This window comes from Plectropomus leopardus, chromosome 20 (assembly GCF_026936395.1).
Source record: "Plectropomus leopardus strain MGB_pleo_1.0 chromosome 20, ASM2693639v1, whole genome shotgun sequence".
In the NCBI taxonomy this organism is placed as follows: Eukaryota; Metazoa; Chordata; class Actinopteri; order Perciformes; family Serranidae; genus Plectropomus; species Plectropomus leopardus.
Window position 1 is genome coordinate 28514110 of NC_142195.1, and position 24610 is coordinate 28538719.

Here is a 24610-nt window from a genome sequence, read left to right on the forward strand (position 1 = left end):
ACCTGAAAAAAGTGGTAAAAAGTAATAATAATTTTGTCACAGGATTTTAAAAATAGAACATTAATATTTATGTAATGTAATTAATATAATTTTAAATATATTTTACTGGAAATTTGTCCCTAGCTTTTTAAAAATAATGTTCTCAATCAACAATTTTTTTGCAATTTGCGGGATATTTCTAGGCAAGTTGCTCATTTTCTTTTTTCCCCATGATTTTAACAGATTTCAAAGTAATTTGCTTGTGGTTCAAAAACTTAAAAACTTGTGAAATGTGTCTGAACGCAGCACAAGAAATGTGATGTTAATTCAGATTTCAAAGGGTTAATAAAGGTTATATAGTTTAATATCTGAATTATCTTGTAACAAACTCTTTTTTATTATTATTACAGAGGAACTCGACTGCAAATCTGTTTTCCTGAAGCCGTCTGTGTACCCTTTTTCTTCACTGGGTTTGTCCTCCGAGGCGTCCCCCGTCCCTCCAAACCTCCCCGACCTCAACTCTCTGCATTATGGCTCTGCCACCAACTGTCCTGACCGCTCCGGCAGTCAGAGCCGCAGCCCCGATGACAGAGAGGTCAAAGGTCAGCCTCTCACCGCCGTGGACCTGCTCTCCTCCGTGGACCGCCGGCCCGCTCAAAGCTCCGCCCCTCCCTGCCCCGACAGAGCTTTGAAGCCGGTGTGCGATCTCGTCAACGACACGAGCTCGGCCATCCTGGTCAGGGCCAACAGCCACGATGCTTTCAGCGAGCTGGACGCGGTGGAGAAGCAAATGGAGGAGGAGGAGGAGGCGCTGCTTGTGGACTTTGACAGCCCTGTCGTCACCGTCGGGGAGCAAGGACGGCCGAGCCAAAGCGGCACCGACGAGCAGGCGGCTGCGGGGAAAGACGAGCTGCTGGGTTCAGATTGTAACGCGCAGAGCGGCGGATACTCGGCCTCGCTCAGCCTGCTGGACGTCATTCTTCCTGCTGCAGTGGAGAGGAGCTGCGAGTCCGCAGATGATTCGTTGTCGTCAAGGACCAACGAGTCCGCTGACAAGGAGGAGACGGGCTGTGAGGAGGCGGCAAACCAAGAGGTGGAGAACTCTTTAGACCACTGTGAACCAGAGGTCGCTCTGCCTGTTGACGTGGATAAAGAGGACGAGCCACAAGAAGCCTCGGATAAAAGCGAGGCCGAGTCTCCGGTCGGTCTTAAGTCGGAGGCGTCAGACAGCGAGCCGGTGGGTTTGTCCTGCCTGCCCATAGCTGTGTCCATGTGTGGCGCTCTGGTGAACTCAAAGACAGCAGACGAGGATTCGGGGCAAGCTTCAGAGCAGTCCGACGAGGCGGACGTCTCTGAGAGCACGGAGGCAGACTCCCTGTCAGCACTAGAAGCCAGAGAGGACCGTTCAGAGGAACCTGTGGACTCATCAGCGTCCGAGCAGGCTGCAGAGGGCAGGGCGTCGCCAGAGGGCCAGCATCTCGCCCTCGAACCTGCTGCCGTCGTCCCTCCTGCAGACCTCGCCCCCTGCGAACCCTCAGAACCCAGCCCGGTTGATCCTCCAGAGTTTGGCTTCGAGTACCTGCCTGAGAGCGACCAGGCCGAGCTGCTGGTCACAGACGAGGAGTTGGACGCGTTCCTGCAGGCGCACGCAGAAGCAGAGCAAGGTGGCGGCGTCTCGTACTGCAGCAGCGCTAAACCCGAGAGTCTCTCGGAGGAGGGCAGGCTGGCGGAGGGGGAGCTGAGGAGCTGTGGCAGACAGGAGGATCTGGAGGGTCTGGCTTCTCCGGAGAGTGACAGGACAATGTGTGTGTCCGTAGAGGGAAGTTTTAACCCCGGTGCTCCCTCACAAGACTCTCCTAACCGAGAGGAGCCCGAGCTCTCCTCTGGGGGAAACCACTCTGAAACCAGCAACACGTTCCAGTCCCAGCACAGCAGTAGCCCCGATCAGCAGCCCTCCTATGGAGGAGCGAGACCTAAACAGCTACACTGCCAAACTGCGAGATCTCCACCAGCAGGGGAGGAAGGAGAGGAGCAGGCTCAGACTCTCAGCGCTGCAGAGGAGGAGGAGAGTTCACCCTCGAGTCTTACAGAGGAGCATTCCAACATCAGGGATCTGAGCCCGATGTACGCCACTCAGGAGCCTCAGGAGCACAGCGTGGGGTTCGATGAACTGTCAGAGCCCCCGCCGTACCCCGGGGAGTCGCCCACAGATGGCGCCAGGCCGGCGAACTGGAAGAAAGAGGGAGCGGAGGAGCTGGGGAGCAAACAGCCTGCCTGGGTGCCGGACTCTGAAGCTCCCAACTGCATGAACTGCTACCAGAGGTTCACTTTCACCAAGAGGCGGCATCACTGTCGAGCCTGCGGGAAGGTACGTCAGTAACAAGATTCAATGAAAACTCCTAATGCTTTGTCCAGCTGTAAATGATTGTTTTTTTCAAGGCCGATACCGATCATTAGTAGTTAAAGAGAACGATAACCGATATTTGGAACCAGTATGCATTTACAATAAAAATGAAAATATGTCTGAGATTTCGAATATGGAATATAACACTCCAACACAAACCTGTGTTTAAATGCTTAATTTAATTGTTTAATCAAAACTAAAACATCATATACAGCAAGTTCCCTGCAACTTAAAAAAAAACGTTAAGTAAAAATGTAAATAAAATAATATCCCCCTGAAGTTTCACAAAGTAAAAGTTCCTCCCATGCTGACACTTTCTGTGCATGTATTGCAGACTGCCTTCACTGGTGTCGTTTGTGTGTAAAAACCTCACTTTTTCATCAATAATTTTATCTGCAATCATTAAAATAAAATTGGTCAGGCCGATAATCTGTCGACCCTTACTGTAAATACAGCAGGGTTTCTCATCAGTACGATGAGTACCCAAAGATATTTAGTTTATAATCACAAAAGACAAAGATGATCACCAAATTTTTACATCTGAGATGCTGAAACCAGTTTATTTTTGGCATTTTGATTTAAGAGATTGCTTTGACGAGTTAATGATTATCAGAATTGTGGCTAATTAAGTTTTTGGTGATTGATTTTGAAAAGTGCATTTTGTGTGCAGAGCGATGGGAGTGTGTGTGATATTAAAGCAGAACCTAAAATCATTATATTAGCAGCAGAACCACAGTTAGTCTCTGTGTTTACAGGGAACTCTGTAGATGTTTCAGACATCATTGAAATCTTCTGGGTTAAAATAAGTTAACCAAATATTTCCACTAACTTGTCAAATCCGTTGCAGTTCTGTTTTGCGATAATTGGTTCCTGTGAATGCTATAATTTGAGTTTTTGTTTTCCACAGTGATAATGCGTGAAGTGAAAGTTCTTATTAAGTGCGCGTGTTTCGGAAATAGTTGAATAAAACGGATTACCAACACTAAATATAGCACGGTGGATGCACGGACGCAGAGAGCATGAGTCAGCAGGTCTTTTTTTTTAGCTCCTCGATAGATCTCCGCTGAGCCGCGTGTCCTAAAGATGGAGCTAAGTCCTTTAAAGGCCAGTGATTAAAACAGCATTAGAGAGGACTGTTTGTTATTGTTCTCAGCACGATGACTGCTGCTGCTTAAGGAGGCCAGTCGGACGTGTTTATTTACAAGCTGAAGTTTTGCATCTTTTTTCTTATGTATGCAAGTTTCTCTGTGGCGTATGCGTTTGGTCACTCTCTCCTTTTTGGCAGGTTTACTGCGCGGTGTGCTGCAACAGGAAGTGTAAGCTGAAGTACCTGGAGAAGGAGGCTCGTGTGTGTGTCGTCTGCTTTGATACCATCCACAGAGGTAAGGCCCCTGGATGTGTCTCATCACCTCCATATAATGTTAAAAAGACATGCGAGCAAAGGTTAGTGTGCAAACATGTTTTCAGTGTTCCTTTATTGAAGCATTTTTACCACTTTAATTTTAATTTCAAGAAAAAATAGATTTATTCTTTCCATCTGATTAGTTGTGAATTATTGACAAACCTCTAAAATGGGATAAAGCTGTTGTGTATTCCTAAATAATTTATGTGTGTTCCTGCTGGAGGGATGTATAGCATTAAAAAGGAGACTGTGTTTTTTTGAAGCTCCCTATGAAAAAGGTTTTTTTTTCAAAGACTATATTTATTATAAGAAAAAACACTACATTTGTTCTGATTGGTCTAAATTTGCTGTTTTTTTCTCAAAATATAATGAAATGTATTAAAAACAATTGTCCCATGTAGCCAAATAATACATTTAGTATAATAGGAAAATGGCTGTGTATCCAAAATGTTTGAAAGATTATGAACATTTCTTTTGATCTGTGCCTGGGCAAGTCTAGACATTAAACATTTCAGTATTTTTTATGCTAAAAAACCTATAATTGCACAAAACACAAGTTAGTTTTCTCCCTTGTAGACAGAGAGCAGGTCCCGCCTTTTTCTTTTCAGAGGATTAACTGCGTAAATACAGCTAATGAATGAAGGTGTTGAAGTGGAAGATCAGTTGTAAATTCGAGCTGGGGCTTGGGGATATGGAGAAAAATAAATATAATAATATTAATAAATGCACCACAAAAAAAAGCTCTAGGCTTTTTTTTTTGGTGCATTCATTGAATGACAGCAATTTGTACTTCCAGCTGTTGTCATTCTGGAGGATGATCAATGACTCTTTAGCTCTGCATCCCAAATATCGAACAAAAGTCCATGTTGACTAGACCTTCAGGTGTGTTTGGGTTCAGTGTCTCAGGGTGCTTGATTTTCTGAAAGTCCTCCGTTAACACTTGGTTATGATGGGATGTTTTTTATCGCGTCTTTCTCACGTCTTTCTCTGTTAAGTTTTTCACTTTAAGAAAAAAGTGCTTGTGATAAACTCTGGATATTTCAACAAATGCTCGCAGTGTAACACAGCAGAAAGCAATTCTGCAGCAAATGTCCTGAAACAGCCTCTGAAGCTCCCGTCCAGTGTAATGCTTTCAATAGGCAGCCACGATTGTTGACTTCTCAGAGCACTGGAGCTGAAGTTTGAGATTTTATTATATGTTGTGTGGTACTGAAATCCACTCAGTGTGTCACAAGTTGTATTTAAAGGTATACTCGGTAGGAATTGTGGGTTAGTATTTGTAAACAGCCCGGCCGGTGAAAGTAAAAAACAGATTCGCTCTTGTTTTGGAACAAGCTTGGTCTGCTTGGCTTTTTTTTTTGTTTTTAAATTTGCATTTTTTCTGCATGCTTTTTCCACTAGGTGCACAGTCACAATAATGTTGCTACAAATCACTGACATTTCCAAGATTGTAAAAATATGTAAAAAAAAAAAAAAAACAAACTTCTTGGCATAAATATAATTTTTAAATCTAAAAAGATAGTGGCATCATGAAAAAAAACCTGGAATATAAAGGGTTAAAATTCTTAATATTAATGAATATTTGATATTTATGATTAAGACCGATGTTGGTTTAAAAAAAAAATTTAATGAAAGTAGAAAATAATATTAATGTATAATATTTTTTTAAAGCTTGATTTTGAAAAGCGCATGTTGTACGCAAAGCGATATGAGTGAGTGTGATAGTAAAGCAAGCCCTAAAGGGTTAATGCAAACACATTTGACATAAAAAAAGATTATCAGGTGACAATATTTCCATGTTTTGTTTACAGCTCGCTTCGCTGACCCCAACTGATAAAAAAAATCGAGATATAAAAAAAAAAATAAAAATAAATAAAAAAAAGAAAAAAAAATTCAAAAAATATCTCTAATATGTGCCGGTTCATGACCTGCCTCTGTGTGTGAGTAAATTTATCAACTGTGTGAAACCAACATGCAAAATTAACTTTCTCTGTGCATGGTTAAATGCTTAATGAATGTTCAAATTTTATCAGCTGCTCAGTTTATTTATTAATTTTTTTGGGCTGGTGAGTGAAGCAAATGTACCTGCCATCTGCATATTTTGACAGTGTTTAGCTCCTGGGTGGTGCAGATTTTGTGCCCCGGGTAAAACTGGTTTGAGTGTTTTCGTACTCTCACAGGAACAGACTAAACCTACGAGTCATCTTTATATAGAACGAATTCACAAGTTGTCATTAAAACTTAATAACATCACAGTAACAGTTTCATTATGCAGCTGATGAATATTTAAGGCACGAAACACTAAAAATGTCCCGTACAGAGGCTCAGGGGCTTCTTTTTATGTCTGTCTGAATAACTATTAACAGACATACAGAATTTTGTTTTTTTTACAAACATAGTGTCAAAAATCATTTAAAATCTGATTGTTGTTTTGATGCTTAAAGGCCGGTTTCACAGAGGCATGGTTAAAGACTGCAGCATGGACATGGAGAGAGACGGGGAGGGGAGAGGGGGGAGGAAGATGGATGGAGAGGGGAGGAGAGTTATAGCAGGACACTGGCATTTGTCCTTGATTGTGTGTGCGCTACAGGACCCGCCTAACGCAGCAGACATGTGATGCTCGCGCACGGCGTCTAAATTAAGAAGAAAGAGGTGATCCACTTTTTGTGGCTGCTGGTGGATGCTCGAGCGGTGTGACGCCATCCCTCTCTGCTCTCCGTCATCTCTCTCTCTCGCTCCCTCCTCCTTTCGCTCTCCGTCTCTCATAACAGTGTGGCGAGCTGCATGTGAAGCGCACCGCACACACACACCCCAGCCTAAAGCTAACGGGGCTGTTACAGAGCTGTTACGGCGAACAGCAGACTCCCGGAGATGAGCGAGGTGATGGGAGTGTCTAAAGTCAGGCTGAGGAATATACTGGCAGTGGTTTGGACTGGTTGAGTTTTAGCGGAGGGGATGATGAGGATGAGGTAAGCTGAATCTTAAAAAGTGGACTGTTGTTTTTTTGTTTCTGTGTTTTGTTGTTGTTTTTATAAAGTGTGCACAGGAATATTTGACCCTGTTTACACTTAACGTGTGTTTCGGTGATCCGAGCGAGAGCGCACGTCACTGTTCACACCTGTTTCTGTCATGCTGCTGCAGCTGAACACTTGAGATTTCACTGCTGCCTACGTCACTTCGAAGGGAAAAGGCTCTCTAGTCACATTAGCGGTGATGTGGGTACAGCTGGAGATATCCGGGACGTTTTCTCTTCGTCAAAATCGACATAAAATAGACCGGTTGTAGAGTAGGGAAGTGTCAGATGTGAAATTGAGGTCGACTGATTACTGTCCTGGCCAATTATTGGGGTCGATATTTGGCATTTTGCAGATTATCTGTATTGATGTTTTCTTTTTAATGATCGCAGATAAAATTAGTTAATTAAAAAGTGCAAAGAAAGTATCAACATGGGAGGAACTTTTTAAATTTAAATTTTAACCTTATAAAAACTGTTGCTTGAAACTTGCTGTATATACTATTGAAAGTTTCATTTTTTGATTAAACATTTGTTGAAGGCATTTAAACAAAGTTTTGTGTTGGAGTTTGTTAGTTTTCATTTTTTTTTCATGCACATTGGCTCCAGCTATCAGTAATCGATCTTATTATCTGCTAGCAATCTGTATCGATATCAGCCCTGAAAAATATCGGTTGACCCCTATTTAAAAAAACAATCTGAGCGAAAGCAGATATGGATGTTTTTTGTTATTTATCCTGTTTTTTGTGTTATTTATTTCCCCTTTTTTGCCGGGGAAACAAAGAAATCTTAGGACATTCATAGTGAATTATAATGCATTAATAAAGATTATAATGACTACACACATATATTATGTTGAATGTTTCAGTTTTGATTCACCATTTGCTAAAGAAATTTAAACAAAATTTTGTGTTGGAGTTCATTATATTCCAAATTCTAACTTTTGACAGATTTTCATTTTTATTTTTAATGCATATTGGCTCCAAATATCAGTTGTCAGTCCCATTAAGTACTAAATTAAATATTAGCCTTATTGCTAATATAGCCTACATTAATTTATTTCCACGTATTCCTGTCATATTTTAACAATAAATAATAATTCAATTCAATTAAATAAGTCAATTAAAATCAGTTAAATATACTGAATAAATAAAAACAAGATCAGTAAAAGCAACAGGCAGTCTTTGTTGTAAACTTCTTTTTTAATGACGTACAGTTAGCTTCACCTCCCCTTTGTTGTTGTTGTTGTTGTTGTTGTTGTTGTTGTTGTTGTTGTTGTTGTTGTTGTTGTTGTTGTTGTTGTTGTTGTTGTTGTTGTTGTTGTTGTTGTTGCTGTTGCTGTTTACGGTTCCAATGATGAAGTTGTTTCTGATGGTTAGAGCCAATAATATGACAGGATATGTATGATAAACTTTATTTCTGATGGCCCCTGTTTGTTTTGATTTGATGAATTCAGAGTTTTTGTGAAGTTTGCTGATGAGCTCAACTAGAGATTATTGGTTATTTTTAATTATTTTTTAAGTATCAGTCATTAGGAGCAGTGCTGGTCTGAATGAAAACGACAAACCAAACAAAAGACAAAAAGTTGATGTCGAGCCCGCCCAATCATTATCGTCTTTACCTTTATTTTTTAAAATTTGTCCGCTGTTCCTAATTATTTATTTTCTTGCTGTATGTGTCGTTGTTGTTAGTGGTTGTGACGGACTCCTACTGTTGTTGTTGCTGCTGATGTTGTGTTTTATTTACCGTGTCCCCTTTTGTTTACGAAAATATACAAATATTAAAGAAAAAAAAATGGCCCTGAAAAACCAACATCGGTCGACCCGACTCTGTAGTACCAACACAATCTTCTTGGTACCCTAAAAAAGTCAGAATTCATAACTCAGCCCTGTTCACAGATGGATTTCCTTTTTGTACTTGAATTAATTTGCCCGAAGTCCTGAATGAGTATTTTTGTGCGTTGTCATCCTTTCCTTGCAGAACAAGGTGAAACAGCTCGAAGTGATGCTGTGACTGGCTTTTTTTCCATTAACAAGAGTCTGAGCTGCTGTAATATCTCTGCTGTGTGTGTCCTCCCGATGTGGTCTGCGCTTTTGTAAACCACGCTGTACTCATTGTCAGTACACAGCGGATCAATAGAGATCTATGATGCTTAATCAATATAATGTGTCCGAGTGCTGCGTCAGCACTTTGTGAGAGCGTGCAACCGGAAAGGCGTTTTAGAGAGCCTCTCAGTCACAGCCTGGGAGCTTTCTGGGAAGCAACGACTCATGTCTGCTCTGTTAGCAATAACCTTCATTCATCTGCTCTCTATAATGTGCAGAGCTGTCATTCATATGTGTCTGATTTTTGATAAAACACACTCAAAACAAGCTTTTCAAAGTGCTTTATTTTGAAAACAATGAAACAAAGCTGCACAAAACGTGCTGCAGTGTTGTGTTGCACATACGCAGCTCCCGAGCACAAATTAGTCATAACAGAAATCACAAATCACAGTCACTGCCTTGTGGTCATTTATTTATTTTTATTTTTTTTTGTCCAGCGTGTGTCCTCTGAGGGAGCACAGTCATACCCATCATGCTCCACTTCTGCTTCTGAGTGATCTGATCTGATATCTGATCACTTGGCACCAAACGTATAATAATCTCTATCAGCTGTTTCAGGCACAGCTCAGTTGCTGTTATCAGAATCACTCAGGATCAAAGAAAGAGGATAAAAAATAGATTTAATGACAAACTCACAGTTTGTCATTAAAAATTGCTCTAACTCAATTAGCATTGAACATAAATGACAGCTGAGGTTTATGGGAATGTCATTGGTGTTTTAGGCATTTTACTTTGACATAAACCAAAGTAGAGCTGGGGGATAATGGAAAAAAATTCAAATATTGTAATATTTTATTTGAATAATAATAATAATAATAATATTTTGAATTGACATTTTGAATTGTCTGCCACATATCTTTAGTGCTGCTGCTGTTGAGGTCTCCTCTGAGCCTCCTTGATGCCAGCTCTCATTTGTGCTCTGGGGGATGTATACCTCCTTGTCCTCTGACTGAAAGGCAGCTTTTTTTGCTCTGAGAAGAGCCTTCACCTCCCCGTTCATCCAGGCTTTGTGGTTGGGGAATGATCTCACCGGCTTTGTGATCACCACGTCATCAGCACATCTGCTGATATATGGCGGCACAGAAGACGGTATTCTTCAAGATTGAAGTTGTTATCTTGAGTCGGAGCATCTTTGAGCATTTGCCAACCTGTGCACTCAAAACAGTCCTGTAGAGCTGCTGTGGCTTCATCTGTCCACACTTTAACAGTTTTAACTGTTGGTTTGTCTGCAGAAGGAGCAGAGAGATGTGATCTGACGGGCCAAAGTGAGGGCGTGGGAGGGCTTTGTAGCTGTCAGGAATATTTGTACACACGAGGTCCAGGATGTTTCTTCCTCTGGTGGGGATCTAGACCTACCCAAAGTAATTTAGGTTAGACAGATTTGAGGCCTGTTTGATTAAAATCAGCAGCTGCTATGAAGATCCCGTCCGGTTGCTTGGTGATGCTGCTGCTGATGGCGTCCTACAGTTCCTGCAGTGCACTTTTTGAATTTGCATCCGTGGGAGTGTATACAATAGTCGAGATATTTCAGTTCATCCTTAGACTCAAACTTGAAACTAAAATTAACACACCTCTCTGACGTGTTTCTCCTTGTAGCCCAGGCCCTGGAGCGGATGATGAGTCCTTCGGGTCCCAGTCCAAACCCCAACGTCCCATCTGAGTACTGCAGCACCATCCCCCCTCTGCAGCAGGCTCGAGCCGCCGGCACTCTCAACTCTCCTCCGCCGACCGTCATGGTGCCTGTGTCCGTTCTCAAACACCCAAACAACGACAGTATGATTACTCCTAAATACTGCACATGCTCCGTATGTTTCGCTGTTGTTTTCCTGAACTGTGCCCTTGAAGAGACGTCTGTGTGTGTTATCAGGTTGTCCTCGTGAACAGAAGCGCGTGTGGTTCGCTGATGGCATCCTGCCCAACGGAGAGGTGGCAGACACGACCAAGCTGTCGGTGACGAGCCGTCGGAGCTCCCAGGAGTTCAACGCCGTCTCTCCAGACCAGACGGTAAGACGCTGAAAACATCGTTCACACAAGCGGAGCCTCAGGGACACACCAGAGCAGGGACACTCCACTGCTTTGCTTAGGGGACACTTTTACAAAATGCAGCAGACCCATACATGTTTGAGGTTTTTAGGATGTTTCTCAGATTTAAGGATGTTTCAAGGATTTTAGTAAGTTTCTGGGATTTGAGGACATTTCTTAGGTTTTAGGACATATTGAGATTTTAAGACATTTCCAGGATTTGAGGACATTTCTCAGATTTTACGACATTTCCTTTATTTTATGACATTTCTAGGGTTTAAGGACATTTCTAAGATTTTAGGACATTTCTAGAATTCAAGGATGTTTCTCTGATGTAAGGACATTTCAAGGACTTTAGGACGTTTCTCAGATTTGAGGACATTTCTATGATTTTAGGACATTATTGTCTTAGCTAGGACCTCTATCGGGGGGTGTGGGGGATTCTCCACTGGCACTTTTTTTGATGAACAATCTCTATTTTTATGCTGTTTACACACTCTGGCACCTTATGGATACTAAAAGTACGAAATCAATTCCCAGTGTGAATCACTTCATTTTTAATGTCAATTAGAAAATGGTTGGGGGGCCTCGTGGCACCCTGTCAGGAGCCAGATTTGGCCCACAGACCTTAAGTTGAGTATCACTGCACTAGACTCTTTAACTAGGTTGTTGCTATCACTGTTTCCTGAACTGATAATGAACGTAGCAGTAAAAATAACTGGAGTTTAAAGCTCCCGCAGTGACTGACTCTCTTCTTTCAGCCTGGCTCGGCAGGGTCAGAGGTCGGAGTCGGTGGCTCCTCTGCTCCCGAAGCCTCTGGGGCTGTGGAGGTGGTTCGACCTCCGCTGTCCGGACCCTGGGACTACGCCCTGCTCTCTGGGATCGGAACTTCGGTGAGGAGGGTTCCCAGTCTGCTGCCGGACAACGAGGACGAGCTTCCCCCTCTGCTCATCACCACTGGAGAGGACGAAGCAGGAGGTGTGTTTTTATTTCTTTCTAAATGCATCTCCTGGTGTAAATGTCTAAATAAGAGCCAGAGTCATTTTTACGTAAAAGTCATCTTGCAGTCTAACGTACGTCCGACCTGTAACATTCATACAACTTTCAACAACACGGCACAAATCTGAATTAAATGCAGTCAGAATAACTATAAGGTTGCTGCAACACGGATAAAGTTCCCAAAAATTAATATAGAGGTTATTTTCGTCACATTTTTCTTGCATTGATCATCACCTATGTGCGAGCATCTGGCCCAGCAGCAACAAAAAAAGACCTTTTGAAGGTATTCTTCTCACTTCCTGGTAAACAATAAAAAAACGTTTTTGACAAATAGGTAAATAATGATCACATTGTCTTTGTCTTTTGGGCAATTTGTGTAAATAACATTTTAAATGAAAATAAAGACATTTTTAGGAAAAGTTGTATGACCTATAAAAGTGAAAACAGTCAAATTGACCGTCATGGCCATTCTAGTATTAAATCTGTCTCTGATGCAGCCTTTGAGGGAACAGAAAACACTTACACTGTGTTTCATGTCATTACTTTTCAACTCACCACTTTTTCTCAGCAAATTACGATACACCACAACCTGTCATGCTGCAGGGGCCAAATATATCACGTAAACATGCTGTCACATCTGAAAAAAAGTCACATGCGTATGACAGAAGACTGACAAAAAGCTTAAACAGAGAGAATTGATGGATTCAGTCTGTTTTTTGGCATCTTTAAACGTGATCTGCTGTGCCTCTTTTTAAGATGTTTTGGTCGAGGAAAGTCCGGCTCCGTGTCAGATTCGGCACTTACTAGAGGAGGGAGGACCCCGACCGCTGACGTTTGTCCTGAACGCCAACCTGCTGATCAATGTCAAACTGGTCACATGTGAGTAGAAAAAATCTCAAATCTTCACATTTTTATTATTTTTAGTTTGTTTTTTCAACATCCATGAAGTGAAATCGCGGTTGTGTTTCCGTGTTCTCGATAGACTGAGTCTGTTTTTTGTTTCCTCTATCAGACTCCGGCCGGCAGTGCTGGTGTTTCGGCTCTAACGGGCTGCAGGCTCTGGGACAGAGAGAGCTGGTGTTTCTGTTGGAGTGTTTGCCGGAAGAAAAAACTCTTCCTAAAGACCTCTTCACGCTTTATCTCAACATTTACCAGGAAGCCCAGAGAGGTAGATACAACAAATGCATGCAGTTTGTCTGCCTTTGTTAAAAAAGACAACAAAAAACCATGACCACAGAGCCAATTAAGATCCAAGGACGAGGATCATAGAAGAAATTTTAATTACAAGTCAGTAAACTCGCACTGCATTAATGCAGATGTGTTTCTGTATATGGAATAAAATACAGCTCAAATATTGTTTAATTTAAAAGAAGTTATAAAGAAACAAAAACTGTCTGAGTAACAATGATGATGATAAAAATAATAATAATCATAATTGATTTTATTTATAATGCACTCTACATTTGAAACAAATCCCAGAGTGCTACAAGATAAAAGCATTAGCATAAAAAACTTAAAAAAACAAAAATAAAAGCGTATTTAAAAGTCATAAATACGAGCATAAAAGCAAGTAATGCTTAGATGACTGTAAATAATAATCAGAATAATCATTATTGTTCCTCACTGGTGAAAAGCAGACGTTTTTCTTCTTCCTGCTCCTGTTTGTTTATGGATTGTGTCGAAGTATTACGAGAAAATGCGTATCATGTTTTTTTTATAATGTTTTGGACACTGAAATGAGCAAATAAACCAGATGTGAGCGTGAATATATGATGATCTCGTGTTACAGGGAAGTTCTTGGAGGAGCTGGATAACGTGACGTTCACGAGCAGTTTTCTGGGCAGTAAGGACCACGCCGGGATGCTCTTCTTCTCTCCCACCTGTCAGCCTCTAGACGGCCTCACTCTGCCTCCGCAGCCCTTCCTGTTCGGGCTGCTCGTCCAGAAGCTGGAGGTGCCGTGGGCCAAAGTCTTCCCGCTCAGGCTACTGCTGCGGCTCGGATCTGAGTACAGCGGTGTGTGTGGCTTTTCTACTTTACTGTCATTTTACTGGTGTTATTTGATATTTAGCTCACAGTTTAAAGACAACAATCTGGAAATATTTAAATAATCAGTCATTTTTATTTCATCTTTTTTCAAGCAAAAATGCTCAAGATTCCTTACTGCTTTTCGTCATCTTATGTCATATTTTACTGAATATTTTAGGTTTTGGAGAGTCACGCAACATGTTTTTGCCATGCTTTTTTCCCATGTAAACAAACTTAATGCCAAAAAGACACAGGACAACAAAACAAAACATACCAAACAATTATAATAGAATGAACTTCAAATAAAAAAAAACAACAAAAGAAAATAAATAAATGAATAAACAAATAAATAATTAAAATAAATTGATTATTATAAAAATAAATTCATTTATTAAACACAATAATAATAATAGCAATAATATGATAAAAAATAATGCTTTAAGTAACTGTGTTTGTGAAAAAATGCGATCTCACAGTCACAGTTTCATTTTGTAGACCAAATTAATCGTCATTTGCAGTTTTAAGTTTGTTTTTTAATCCAAAATTTTTTAGTGAAATATTAAATATTTTCATTTTATTCCTTCCATAACTTTAGCATTATTATCTCACAGAGATAATTAGATTTTTTAAGTAAAGATTATTAATTGTGGTGTAATAATGTTATGCTTTTATATACTGTAACAAACTAAATATCTTTCTCTTTTACAGTGTATCCCACGACATTGATAAGTGTCCGTTTTCGGGACTCTGTGTATCGAGAGACGGGACACACCATTATGAATTTACTGGCTGTAAGTACTAAAACTCAACCAGATACAGATGTCTTTATTGTTGATAGTTTTACGAAGTATTTTCAGAAATAAAACTGCGTACTTTCTTCATTAATCCCACTAACACCAGTTTTTTTTTTAACTTCATTTAATTAAGTTTCTGAGGAGCTTCTGTCTGCTGTTAATTAGTCTCTGCATCTCCCAAACGGCACTAAAGTGTTGCAGTTGAACCTAGTTTAAAGAAAATAAATTTACACTGTCATCACTGTTTAAGTGCACACAGTGGGGTATTTTTGGGGTATTTTTAAATATCCACAGCCAAGTAAAAAGAACATAATTTCTCTGCAGCTACAACAGCTTTGAGACAGACCTCGTTAGGACGGTTAATAAGACGAGTGAAACACGTCCAGTCTGCATTTTGAAGTCATTAATCACACGATTCTTCTAAAGAGATAAAAAATGTCGGCTTCTGGCAACGTCGCCAGCTGGCTCCGCTTCTGCTGCACCTAACAGGGAGAGAGTTTCTGTGGTTTTGGATGAAAGTAGTTTTTTATGTTTGTGCCTCAAGGGTCAGTTGTTTTCTTTTTTCATCTTATTGTTCTTATTGTTTTAATTTGGGCTGCCCACCAAAATAATTAGCAGATGGACATTGTTAGCCTTTGTGGTTTTTTGTTTTTGTTTTTTTATCCACAGGACCTGAGGAACTACCAGTACAGTCTGTCAGTGGTGGAGGGCCTGAGGATCCACATGGAGATGGGCCACAGCTACATCGACATCCCCAAAAGCAGCTTCAATGAGGTAATCAATAAATAATTATAATGATAACATAAATTATCATTGTCATTATTATTATTATGAGGAGAAGAAGGAGTTATATTAATTCAAAAACATGCGATAGAATAGAAAAAACACTTTTACTGCACATTAAGTACTTTAACCGAAGTCGACACATGGCTCTGCAGTGCTGCGACATTTTATATCAATTTATTTATTTATCATTACATCAATGTGCAATATGGTTTAGGTGCAATAGCTCTTCATATCACTGTATCACTGCAATATTTCTATTCCAACCACAGCATTCGACTATGCAAATACTCAAATGTGCAATATCCCCCATGTTCTTATACCTTTTAAATACTTAAAGATTTACATACTGTGTCAGTTTGCTCTTACTGTATATCTATTTCTGTTTTATTTTCTTACATACTGGCTTGGGTGCTTATTTCTATTGCTGTAATTCTCTGCCGGCATCAGAGCGACCGTAATGAGCCGCAGTTTCCCTCCAGGGATCAATAAAGTATTTCTGATCCAGATTCTGAATGTGTTTTCTGTGTTTCACAGATGCAGAAGGTTGTGAATGCATCCAACGAGCACGTCATCAGTATCGGAGCGAGGTTCAGCTCGGAGGCCGACTCTCACCTGGTGTGTTTCCAGAACGAGGAGGGAAACTATCAGACGCAGGCCAACAGCAAGCCTGGGAAGACACGCACAGGTGAGAGTCAAAATCTGACAAATAATAAAAAAAAAAGGACATAAACGAGCAAAATAACATCACAAACATTCAAATTATCTTCTGGTTATTGTGTTGAAACCTGAGCAAATTGGCTCGATTTCTTTGAAAAACACGGGAGGAAGACAATGAACAATGAAATAAGAAATTAATCGAAATGATAGAAAGTAAGATAAATTGGTTAAAAGTACAAGAGGATTTCCCGAAAATTTGTAAAAATAAATGAATAAATAAATAAAAATAATTAAACAGGAAAATTTAGACATATTTCCCTTGCTTTTTTAAAATAATTTTCTAAATCTACTAATTTCTTGCAATTTGTGGATAATTTCTTACCAAATTGCTCTTTGCTTTTTTCCCCATGTTTTAATTTTTTTTTCTTTTTTTTTTATGCAATATTTTATTACATTTTTAGATTAGACAGAAAATACTGAACATGCACATGACAGCAATATCACATATACCATAAGGGATGAAATAGTAATAATAATAATAATAATAATAATAATAATAATAATAATTTTAAAAAATTACTAAAAAAAAAAAAAAAACACAAAAATGTTTTTAGAAGAAACTGCACCAATTCGCTCGGGTTCAAAGGCTTAAATACTTGTTAAAGGTGTCTGAAAGCAGCATAAAAAGGTGATGTCGCTCCAGGTTTCAAAGGGTTAACCCTCTGGTGTTTTGTTCCAGTGACTGGCGCCAGTTTTGTGGTGTTCAATGGAGCCCTGAAAGCTTCCTCAGGCTTCATTGCAAAGTCCAGCATTGTTGAAGGTAAAGTTTTGGATTTGTTGACTCGTATTTTACAGGACTTGACAGTTTTTGGACACTAACTGTAATTTGTCTCCTTTAGATGGTTTGATGGTGCAAATCCCTCCGGAGACGATGGAGTCTCTGCGCGCCGCCCTGAGGGAGCAGACGGACTTCCACATACCGTGCGGCAGGAACGATGGAGGGAGCTCGAGAAACGTCACTGTCCGCTGGGTCGACTGGAGTTCACCTGTCAACACGGGGTAACGGCACACATTCACGCAACTGTGTACACACTCTTGTGCAATCTGTGCTACTATCACACCACACACACACACACACACTCTCTCTGATCCTGCCGGCTGTGCGTGGAGTAACTCTCTGTGCTGCTCGGTTTCTACGAGTAAAATCAGATGTTTGTGCTCTGATCACTTTGTTTTCTTGAGTTTTCAGCACCTGCAGAGTTGTGATGGTACTCAGGACTCACGGCTCGGTGCACGTTAAAAAAAACCCAAATGCATAAGTATATTTTCCTTTTATTCACCCTAAACTGAAAGTAGTGCAACTGTCAGGGACAGACACAATCTCTCGCTCAGGACTGAGGTAACATTTTGCACACTTACAACTAAATAAGCAACGTTTCAAACACTTATGTATCTTCTGAAGAGAAAACAGGGCACAACAGGCTGTAAAACTACTAAAACTTTTCTTACGATATGAAACTGAAATACCAAAATATATATAATAATAAAATAAATAATATGTACACTGTGTTTTAGGGTGTTTTTACACCTGCAAGTATATATATATATATATATATATATATATATATATATATATATATATATATATATATATATATGAATTTATTTATTTTTGCAAATATTTGTTTATTTTCTGCAGTTGCAGTTCCAAATATTTCCATTCATATATTATGTGTGATATATCATCAAATATTATTTTATAAAGGAAAAGTCAAAGTACAAAGATATATATCAAAAACAAAAGAAAAGAAGCAAAAAAACAACAAAACAAATCCAAACAAAACACAAAAAAACACTAACCATATGCGTGTGTGCTTGTGTTAATGTGTGTCAGAGCTGCAGTTCTGCAGATGCCACAAATATAATGTATGCAGGTAAGTGTGTTTTTGAATTGTTATTTTGTTCGTTCGTGACACCTCAATGCTCCTCTGCAGCAAAGCGAGCGGCGTTGACGGGAGGCCTCTGGATGGCGTCGCCAGCGTGAGGATGCAGCAGGACACGGAGTTTGAGTCGGACGGTCGCAGCATCAGATGCACCGAGGTGGATTCTCCTTTTGATTAACTCATTCTTTACATTAGTTTCACGCACTGAATAAAAGTTGTGGCGTTTAGTCAGCAGACGGTCCAGGCGCGTGAATGTCTGAACGTCTCTGTAGGTGTTTTACCAGCTCAAGACTCCAGACTGCAGCCTGGCGTCGGTGCTGTCGTCCTGCAGCGTGTTTCAGAAGGAGATGGCTCTGGCCGCCTGCAGCGCTCTGGCTCCTCACCTCGCCGTCCTCACCTCCAGCGGCATCAACTCGCTCTCTCTCCGCATCTCCACACAGGCGGATATGGTGAGAATTAACGCTCGTCACTCTGTCTGCAAAGAGCTGGTAATTTATAGTGTGATTTTCAAGGGAAGTGAAGCTCATGAATTTGGGAAGTTTTATCTGATTCACTTGATTCTCTCACTGAACGGCCTTTACCTTTTTATATTTGTTTAGTAAATTACGTGATTAAGGCCTCTTGCTGTAAAATAGAGAAGACAAATGATTGTTTGTTTGGTGTCTGAAGGAAAGAAATCCAAAGAGAGGAATTAAGGTAAGGCGAGTTTATTTTGCAAGTTACATTTCAACAACAGACAGCACGGTAATGTAGTATTCTTTGCATAAGCAAGTGGACAACGCCATAAAAAAAAAAGAAAAAGAAGAAGAAGCTGTCGGGATGTTTCATTGCTTTTTTCAGAATGATTTAATTGGTGCAATTTCCCAAAATACAGTTGTTTTATCACATTGATTCAACTTTATTTATTTATATTGATACCACATATAAACATGCAGTCCAGTGCAATTCATATGGCTAATAATAATAATAATAATAATAATAATAATAATAATTAACAATACTTATGTCTTTGCAAGGCTAAAATTGAAAAGTCAATAAATAAAATAATATAAAATAAACACCAGGGATTAAAGTAATGTAAAAAAAACAATAATTACACTCAAAAACATATGTTCCAAATTAATTTTTTTATTTCATAACTGTAGTTATTTTATTTTTTTCAGAGCATTTTTTTTTAATTTTCTGGCCACGGTTATTCAATTCACAGCCTTAATTATTTGTTTCATATGCATATTTATTTATTTAATATCAAATCTACCTGTATTTCATATTAACACCGTACGCTGTTGAGAATATTTTGTGCTGAGCGTTTGTGTTTCTGCGCTCAGGTGGAGTACCAGGCCGGCTGCGGGGGCAGGCTCCTCCCTCAGCGCTACATGAACGAGCTGGACGGCGCCCTGATCCCCGTCATCCACGGAGGTAGCGCCAGTGTACCACAGACTGCCATGGACATGGAGTTCATCTTCTACATCACACACACCATCTAACACACGCACACACACGCAGGCACACTCGAGAAGTATTAAACCGAAGATGGTTGAGCACAGAGAGCGACGCTGTTGATTTTGGCGGGATGTTAAAACAACAGCTTTTTTTTTTTTTTTGCACAGCTGGACAGTCGCAGAGGACACGCCGGCACAACATTCCCACTCCGAGGTCGGGGGATTTATTTCGGAGGGATGTAAACTGATTTTTTTTGTTAAGGAGGCGTCGTGCGTTTGTGTTTTTTTTCGTGCTCACCAAAGCTGCTTTAAATACAAGAAGCCAAACACTAAAAAACAACAACAATATGACCAAAATACAACCAAAACCATTTTCTTCTTCTTCTTCTGCTCTGCCTTCCAGGCTCCCCGCTGGCCTCCGTCAGCTCGGAGCACCTCAGTGAATGTTTCCCACAGACGCTCCGCCGAAATGTCTCTCATCTGGATGTATTTATTATATTTTAATACGGGCTTATTGAATGAAATGATATTAAAGTAAGGGACATTACTGGCTGCAGTATTCAGTACTTCAGAGGGTGAGACGTGTCATCAGGTGCTGGCCCCGTTCCTAAAAACACGCATCTCCTCTCAAGATATAATTCTTAACAAACGCTTGGTTATGAAGATGCTGCACAGAAACACGCTCGGCCTCATAAAAGTCCGAAATCGTTAAAACTTGAGCGCTTCTGGCAGGAGGCTCGCTGTGTGTCAGAAACAGGTTTCAGATGAGGCTCAAATGTGTCCGAAAGGTTGTTTTTGTCACTTTTTACGAGTGATAATCAGCCGTCTCGAGCTTCCTCTTCATTCACACATTATTTTGCTGAACATGAATGTGACCGGTGCGTCCTCCTCCTGGATGAAACTCCTTTCATTTTTTTTCTGCCGGTTTTTACTCATTTCTGTCACCATCGGCCTCTGCTGTATTTTCACCGTCTTTTTGCTCTTTGATCGAGCAGCTGTTTTCTTTCACCGCCGATCAGTATTTCTCAGCTCAGACTCCAAATAATTTTTGTTTACCATAAGCCTGTGAAACTTGAGCAAATTGGTTTGTTTTGGGGGGAAAATAAAACAAACAAAAAAAAGACAATGACCACCTTTCTTTTCAAGACGTTACAAGAAAATGACCACAAAATTGAAAAAAAAAAAAAAGTCTTAAAAACTATATTAATAATTAGTATAATTATATATTTAAAATTGTTTTACAGAAAAAAAATACTTTAAAAAAATCAGCCCTTTTAGGGGGTAATTTTCTTCTTTTTTGTAAGAAACTTTTCTTGTTTCGCTTATTTTCAGGTGATTTTCTTGTAATCTTTTTGTAATTTCTTGCCTTTTTTGGTCCATGTCTTGTTACTCATCGATTTTTCCCGGATTTTTTCGTTGAAAGAATTCAAATCAATTTGCCCATTTTTCAAAGAGATAAGAGATTTTAGGGTGTATTTTTTAGCAGATGTCTTCTGTTCTTTCAAATCAGTTAAATGATAAATGAGATCAGATTTTGCACAGCTGATGAGATCTTTACGTCACATTTTTATGGCTCTTAAAGCATTTTGAAACTCATCTCACACCTTTTTTTCATTGATTCTGTGGTCATAAATGTACAGGCTTTGTTGAAAACTTTTAAGTGAATATTTTGACATTTTGGGAAAAAATTGCTCATCAGCTTTCTTGCTAATAGCTACGTGAGCAGATTAATATCTCTCATGTTTTTTAGTTGAATATGAAGCTACAGATGCTTCGTGTGTCCGGTTGCTATGATACGGAATATCCGCGGAAGTAAACATGTCGGCACGAGGTAGAGTACCTGCTGAGGATGAGGGGAAGACTGAAGTATGTAGGGAGAGAGGGCAGACGCACCGCTCTGTGTGGCTCCTTAAAAAGAAATATTGATATTTATTTGGTGTAGCAACAGATTTTCTTTTTTTTCCGTAAAATATGACGATTTGTCCGTTTTCGACGCTCCTGCTCGGTGATGTAATGCCTGAAATGACAGAGATGAGCGCAGCTTTTTTACCCAAAGTTTCCATTGACAAAACACTAAAATCTGAATAAATAATACACAAAAACAACCCAAAAATATGACGGTAATACTGAGTATTGTGCCGTTAATCACCGCAGGAGAAATTCTTTGAGAGGCAAAACCCGAGCTGCACTTTTTTCTTTTTTCCATAATTTTTTTTTATTGTTGAAAACTCAAATAGAAAGACAAATTCCAGATCTGTGTTCAATGTTTTTTAGCAGCTGATGAAGAAAAATTTAAAACAGCAAAGCGAGAGGAGAAAACAGTCGTGCAGGCTGCTGTAATATTTTAAGTTGACTGAATTTAAGAAAACATGTGAAGGTAAATTTTTTAATGGTTCAACTTGTTTTCTCAAATTCAGTCAACTTACAAAAATTTAAGGCAGCCCTGAAAGTTAAAACAGTTTATTTTTACAGTGTGGCTGTTTCCTCCCGTTTGTAGTTTTCGCCAAAAGTTGCAGAAACATTTGTGTCAAGAATGAGGAAAAAAACGATCGATTAGTCGTTATTTGAAAAAAAAACCCCATAAAATCTTTCTTATTTCAAACAAAACAGAAAACATTTTTCCTCAAAGATCAGTAACATATTGCATATACTCCAAAAGCATGGCAGAACATTGATTGATTAAATTTCTGATTAATTTCTTAACTGATTAATCGATTGCTGATTAATTGTTATCATCTTTACTCCGAACAGCTGCCTAATGAAGACGTAAAGTGGGTGTGTGTGAATGTCGGATTTCGGGAAGTTAGAGCGTTAAAAATGTAAATGTGTGATTGGAGACGTTTTCCGAAGATTTTGTAACATCCGACTAACAGCAGCTCTGACGAAGCTTAACCCTTTCCTGTCTGTAGTTTCATATTTAACGTACAAACGTGTGAGCGAACTCTCAGCAAACGAGCAAATTTCCCAAAATATTCACTTAAAATGCTTAAAAAAAATCTCTTTTTGGTGCCCTGGGCTCAGCAGAAGTCTCCAAGTATTTTACCAAACAGCAAAAGACAAGTTTATTTTGTATTTATTTTCAGTATTTTAAAGGCTTTAAACAGCTCAGCGTCACACGCAGGTTTTATTTTGATAATAATCATAACGGAGCCCTTTTTTTTTTTCTTCACAAGCTTCGTTCAAAATTTAAAGCTCGATCTGAACTGCCAGTTATGATCGCTGCGGTTAAAGACGGGTGTCGTCGTTAATAAATAATCTCCAAAGTCAGAATATAAAAGCGCAGCAGAGAAGTTTAAACTTTAAAAAATGCATCCGGGTCAGCAGGAAATGTTTAAAGTAGCTTTGAAGTCTCAGTTTTCTCCATTTTTTAGGGCACTCATCTCACCACGTGTATAAAAGATAAAACTATATGCATATAGAGATTTTTGTTTTGTTTTGTTTTAATAATGAAGAGTTATTTTTGGAATCATTGGTATATAAAAGTTTTAACTAAACAGAACTCATATTTTTGATAGGACAATATTAGGCTGCATTCACTTTGCAGTGTAGAAAAGCACTTAGAAGAAGAAAAAGTGAAACACTAGACGGTTAATTCCAGAAATAAACTATTCAAGTTTTCTTGTCATAAGGTGTAAATTATATAATCCCAAAAAGGCAATGCGTAAATATTAAAAGTGCAGGTAAAAGTGTAAAAAATTAACCTCATAATGCACATTACAGGTTATTTAATTCTTACGTTAATTTCAAATGCTCAGAGGTGAGACGTTTGATATTTAGTTTCTCGGTAATAAATCCATTATTTTCATGTTTTTATCACATGAAACAAGTGAATGCAACGTTTTTGTTACTTGTTAAACTCCATATTTAGTTGCTGAATTCAGTGACGTTGTTATGAAAGGGTTAAAGGCATTGAGTTAGGTGTATGTTTGACTGTAGGCGGGTTTCCATTAAGCCTCAAATTAAAATTGAAATGAAGAGAATAATCTTTAATTTCACCACCAGCAGGTCGCTCAAAATTCATCAATCTGTCACGTTAAAAACAACCAAAAGTTATCGGCGTGGCTCAAATTAGAAAGCCGATAAAGTTTGTTTTCAGGGTCTTTAATGTGCATCTTCATTATCAACACCACCGGATTAATTTTGGCAGTTTTCTGAGCGCTCTAAATAAACACTGAGGCCTCTTTTTAAGGAGCTTTGACGCAAAGCAAACAGGGGAAAGTCAACGTGTTTCGCCTGCTGTGCAAACAAGCTCTGAAACATGTCGGGGGAAGTTTCTGGACAGCTGATTGATCTGGACTCTTTTTTCTTATTTGAACTTTGGAAACAGAATAATTTAAAAATATTTTCTCCATATTATAGTTACAGATAAATCTTTCGGTGATATTTTGGGAGGTAAATTATTCTATTTTCTTTCCAGGGTGATCGAAACATCTTTGTCAAAACGAGAAGTCCTTTTCTGCTTTATGATTGTGTCGTTTTGTGTAAATCATCTATTTATTCATAAGCACCAGCTTTTTATTTGGTGAACCTGGTATCTGGGTCCGAATCATCAGTTTCTGAACGGCTCGTGTATTTAAAGAATAAAATGAATTTTATGAAAAAAAACAAAAACAAATATTTGTTTGTAATATTTTGTGTTTAGCTGTTTTCTACTTTTCTGTTTCAGCCGGAGGCGTTTTGTTTTTGGGTTGTCCGTCTGTCTCATTGTTGTGATCTCGATGTTTTTGAACTTTTTGATGATTCGATGTTATTGTGATTTCAACATAACTGTAACTTCAGCTGCTGAACTGACCTGAAAATATTCATCATCAAAAGACGCTGAGATTAAGGAGGGAGCTCGCTGTAAAGCAGCGATACTCAACTGAAATCTGAGAAATGTCCCAAAATCCAACAAAAGTTCTAAAATCCCAGAGTAATCCTGAAATCCTAGAAATGTCCTGAAAGTCCTAGAAACGTCCTAATATCCCTGAAACGTCTTTAAATTCTAAAATGTCCCAAAATCAGAGAAATGTTCTGAAAACTGAGAAATGTCCTACAA

The 24610-nt window shown here is 39.3% G+C and overlaps 1 protein-coding gene across 1 annotated transcript in view; it reads left to right on the forward strand.

Annotated features, from left to right (window-relative positions):
• Positions 1-24187, forward strand: part of zfyve16 (zinc finger, FYVE domain containing 16) — a 29521-nt gene extending 5334 nt beyond the window's left edge. Inside the window, exons 3-18 of the mRNA XM_042508691.2 lie at positions 390-2347; positions 3669-3765; positions 10500-10676; positions 10771-10907; positions 11687-11903; positions 12681-12803; positions 12937-13092; positions 13714-13938; positions 14659-14741; positions 15414-15518; positions 16065-16215; positions 16927-17007; positions 17087-17246; positions 18182-18287; positions 18403-18579; positions 19459-24187. Coding sequence (XP_042364625.2) covers positions 390-2347; positions 3669-3765; positions 10500-10676; positions 10771-10907; positions 11687-11903; positions 12681-12803; positions 12937-13092; positions 13714-13938; positions 14659-14741; positions 15414-15518; positions 16065-16215; positions 16927-17007; positions 17087-17246; positions 18182-18287; positions 18403-18579; positions 19459-19617 — 4112 coding nt within the window. The 3' untranslated portion in view covers positions 19618-24187. The remainder of the gene's footprint in view (positions 1-389; positions 2348-3668; positions 3766-10499; positions 10677-10770; positions 10908-11686; positions 11904-12680; positions 12804-12936; positions 13093-13713; positions 13939-14658; positions 14742-15413; positions 15519-16064; positions 16216-16926; positions 17008-17086; positions 17247-18181; positions 18288-18402; positions 18580-19458) is intronic.
• Positions 24188-24610: the final 423 nt, after the last annotated feature.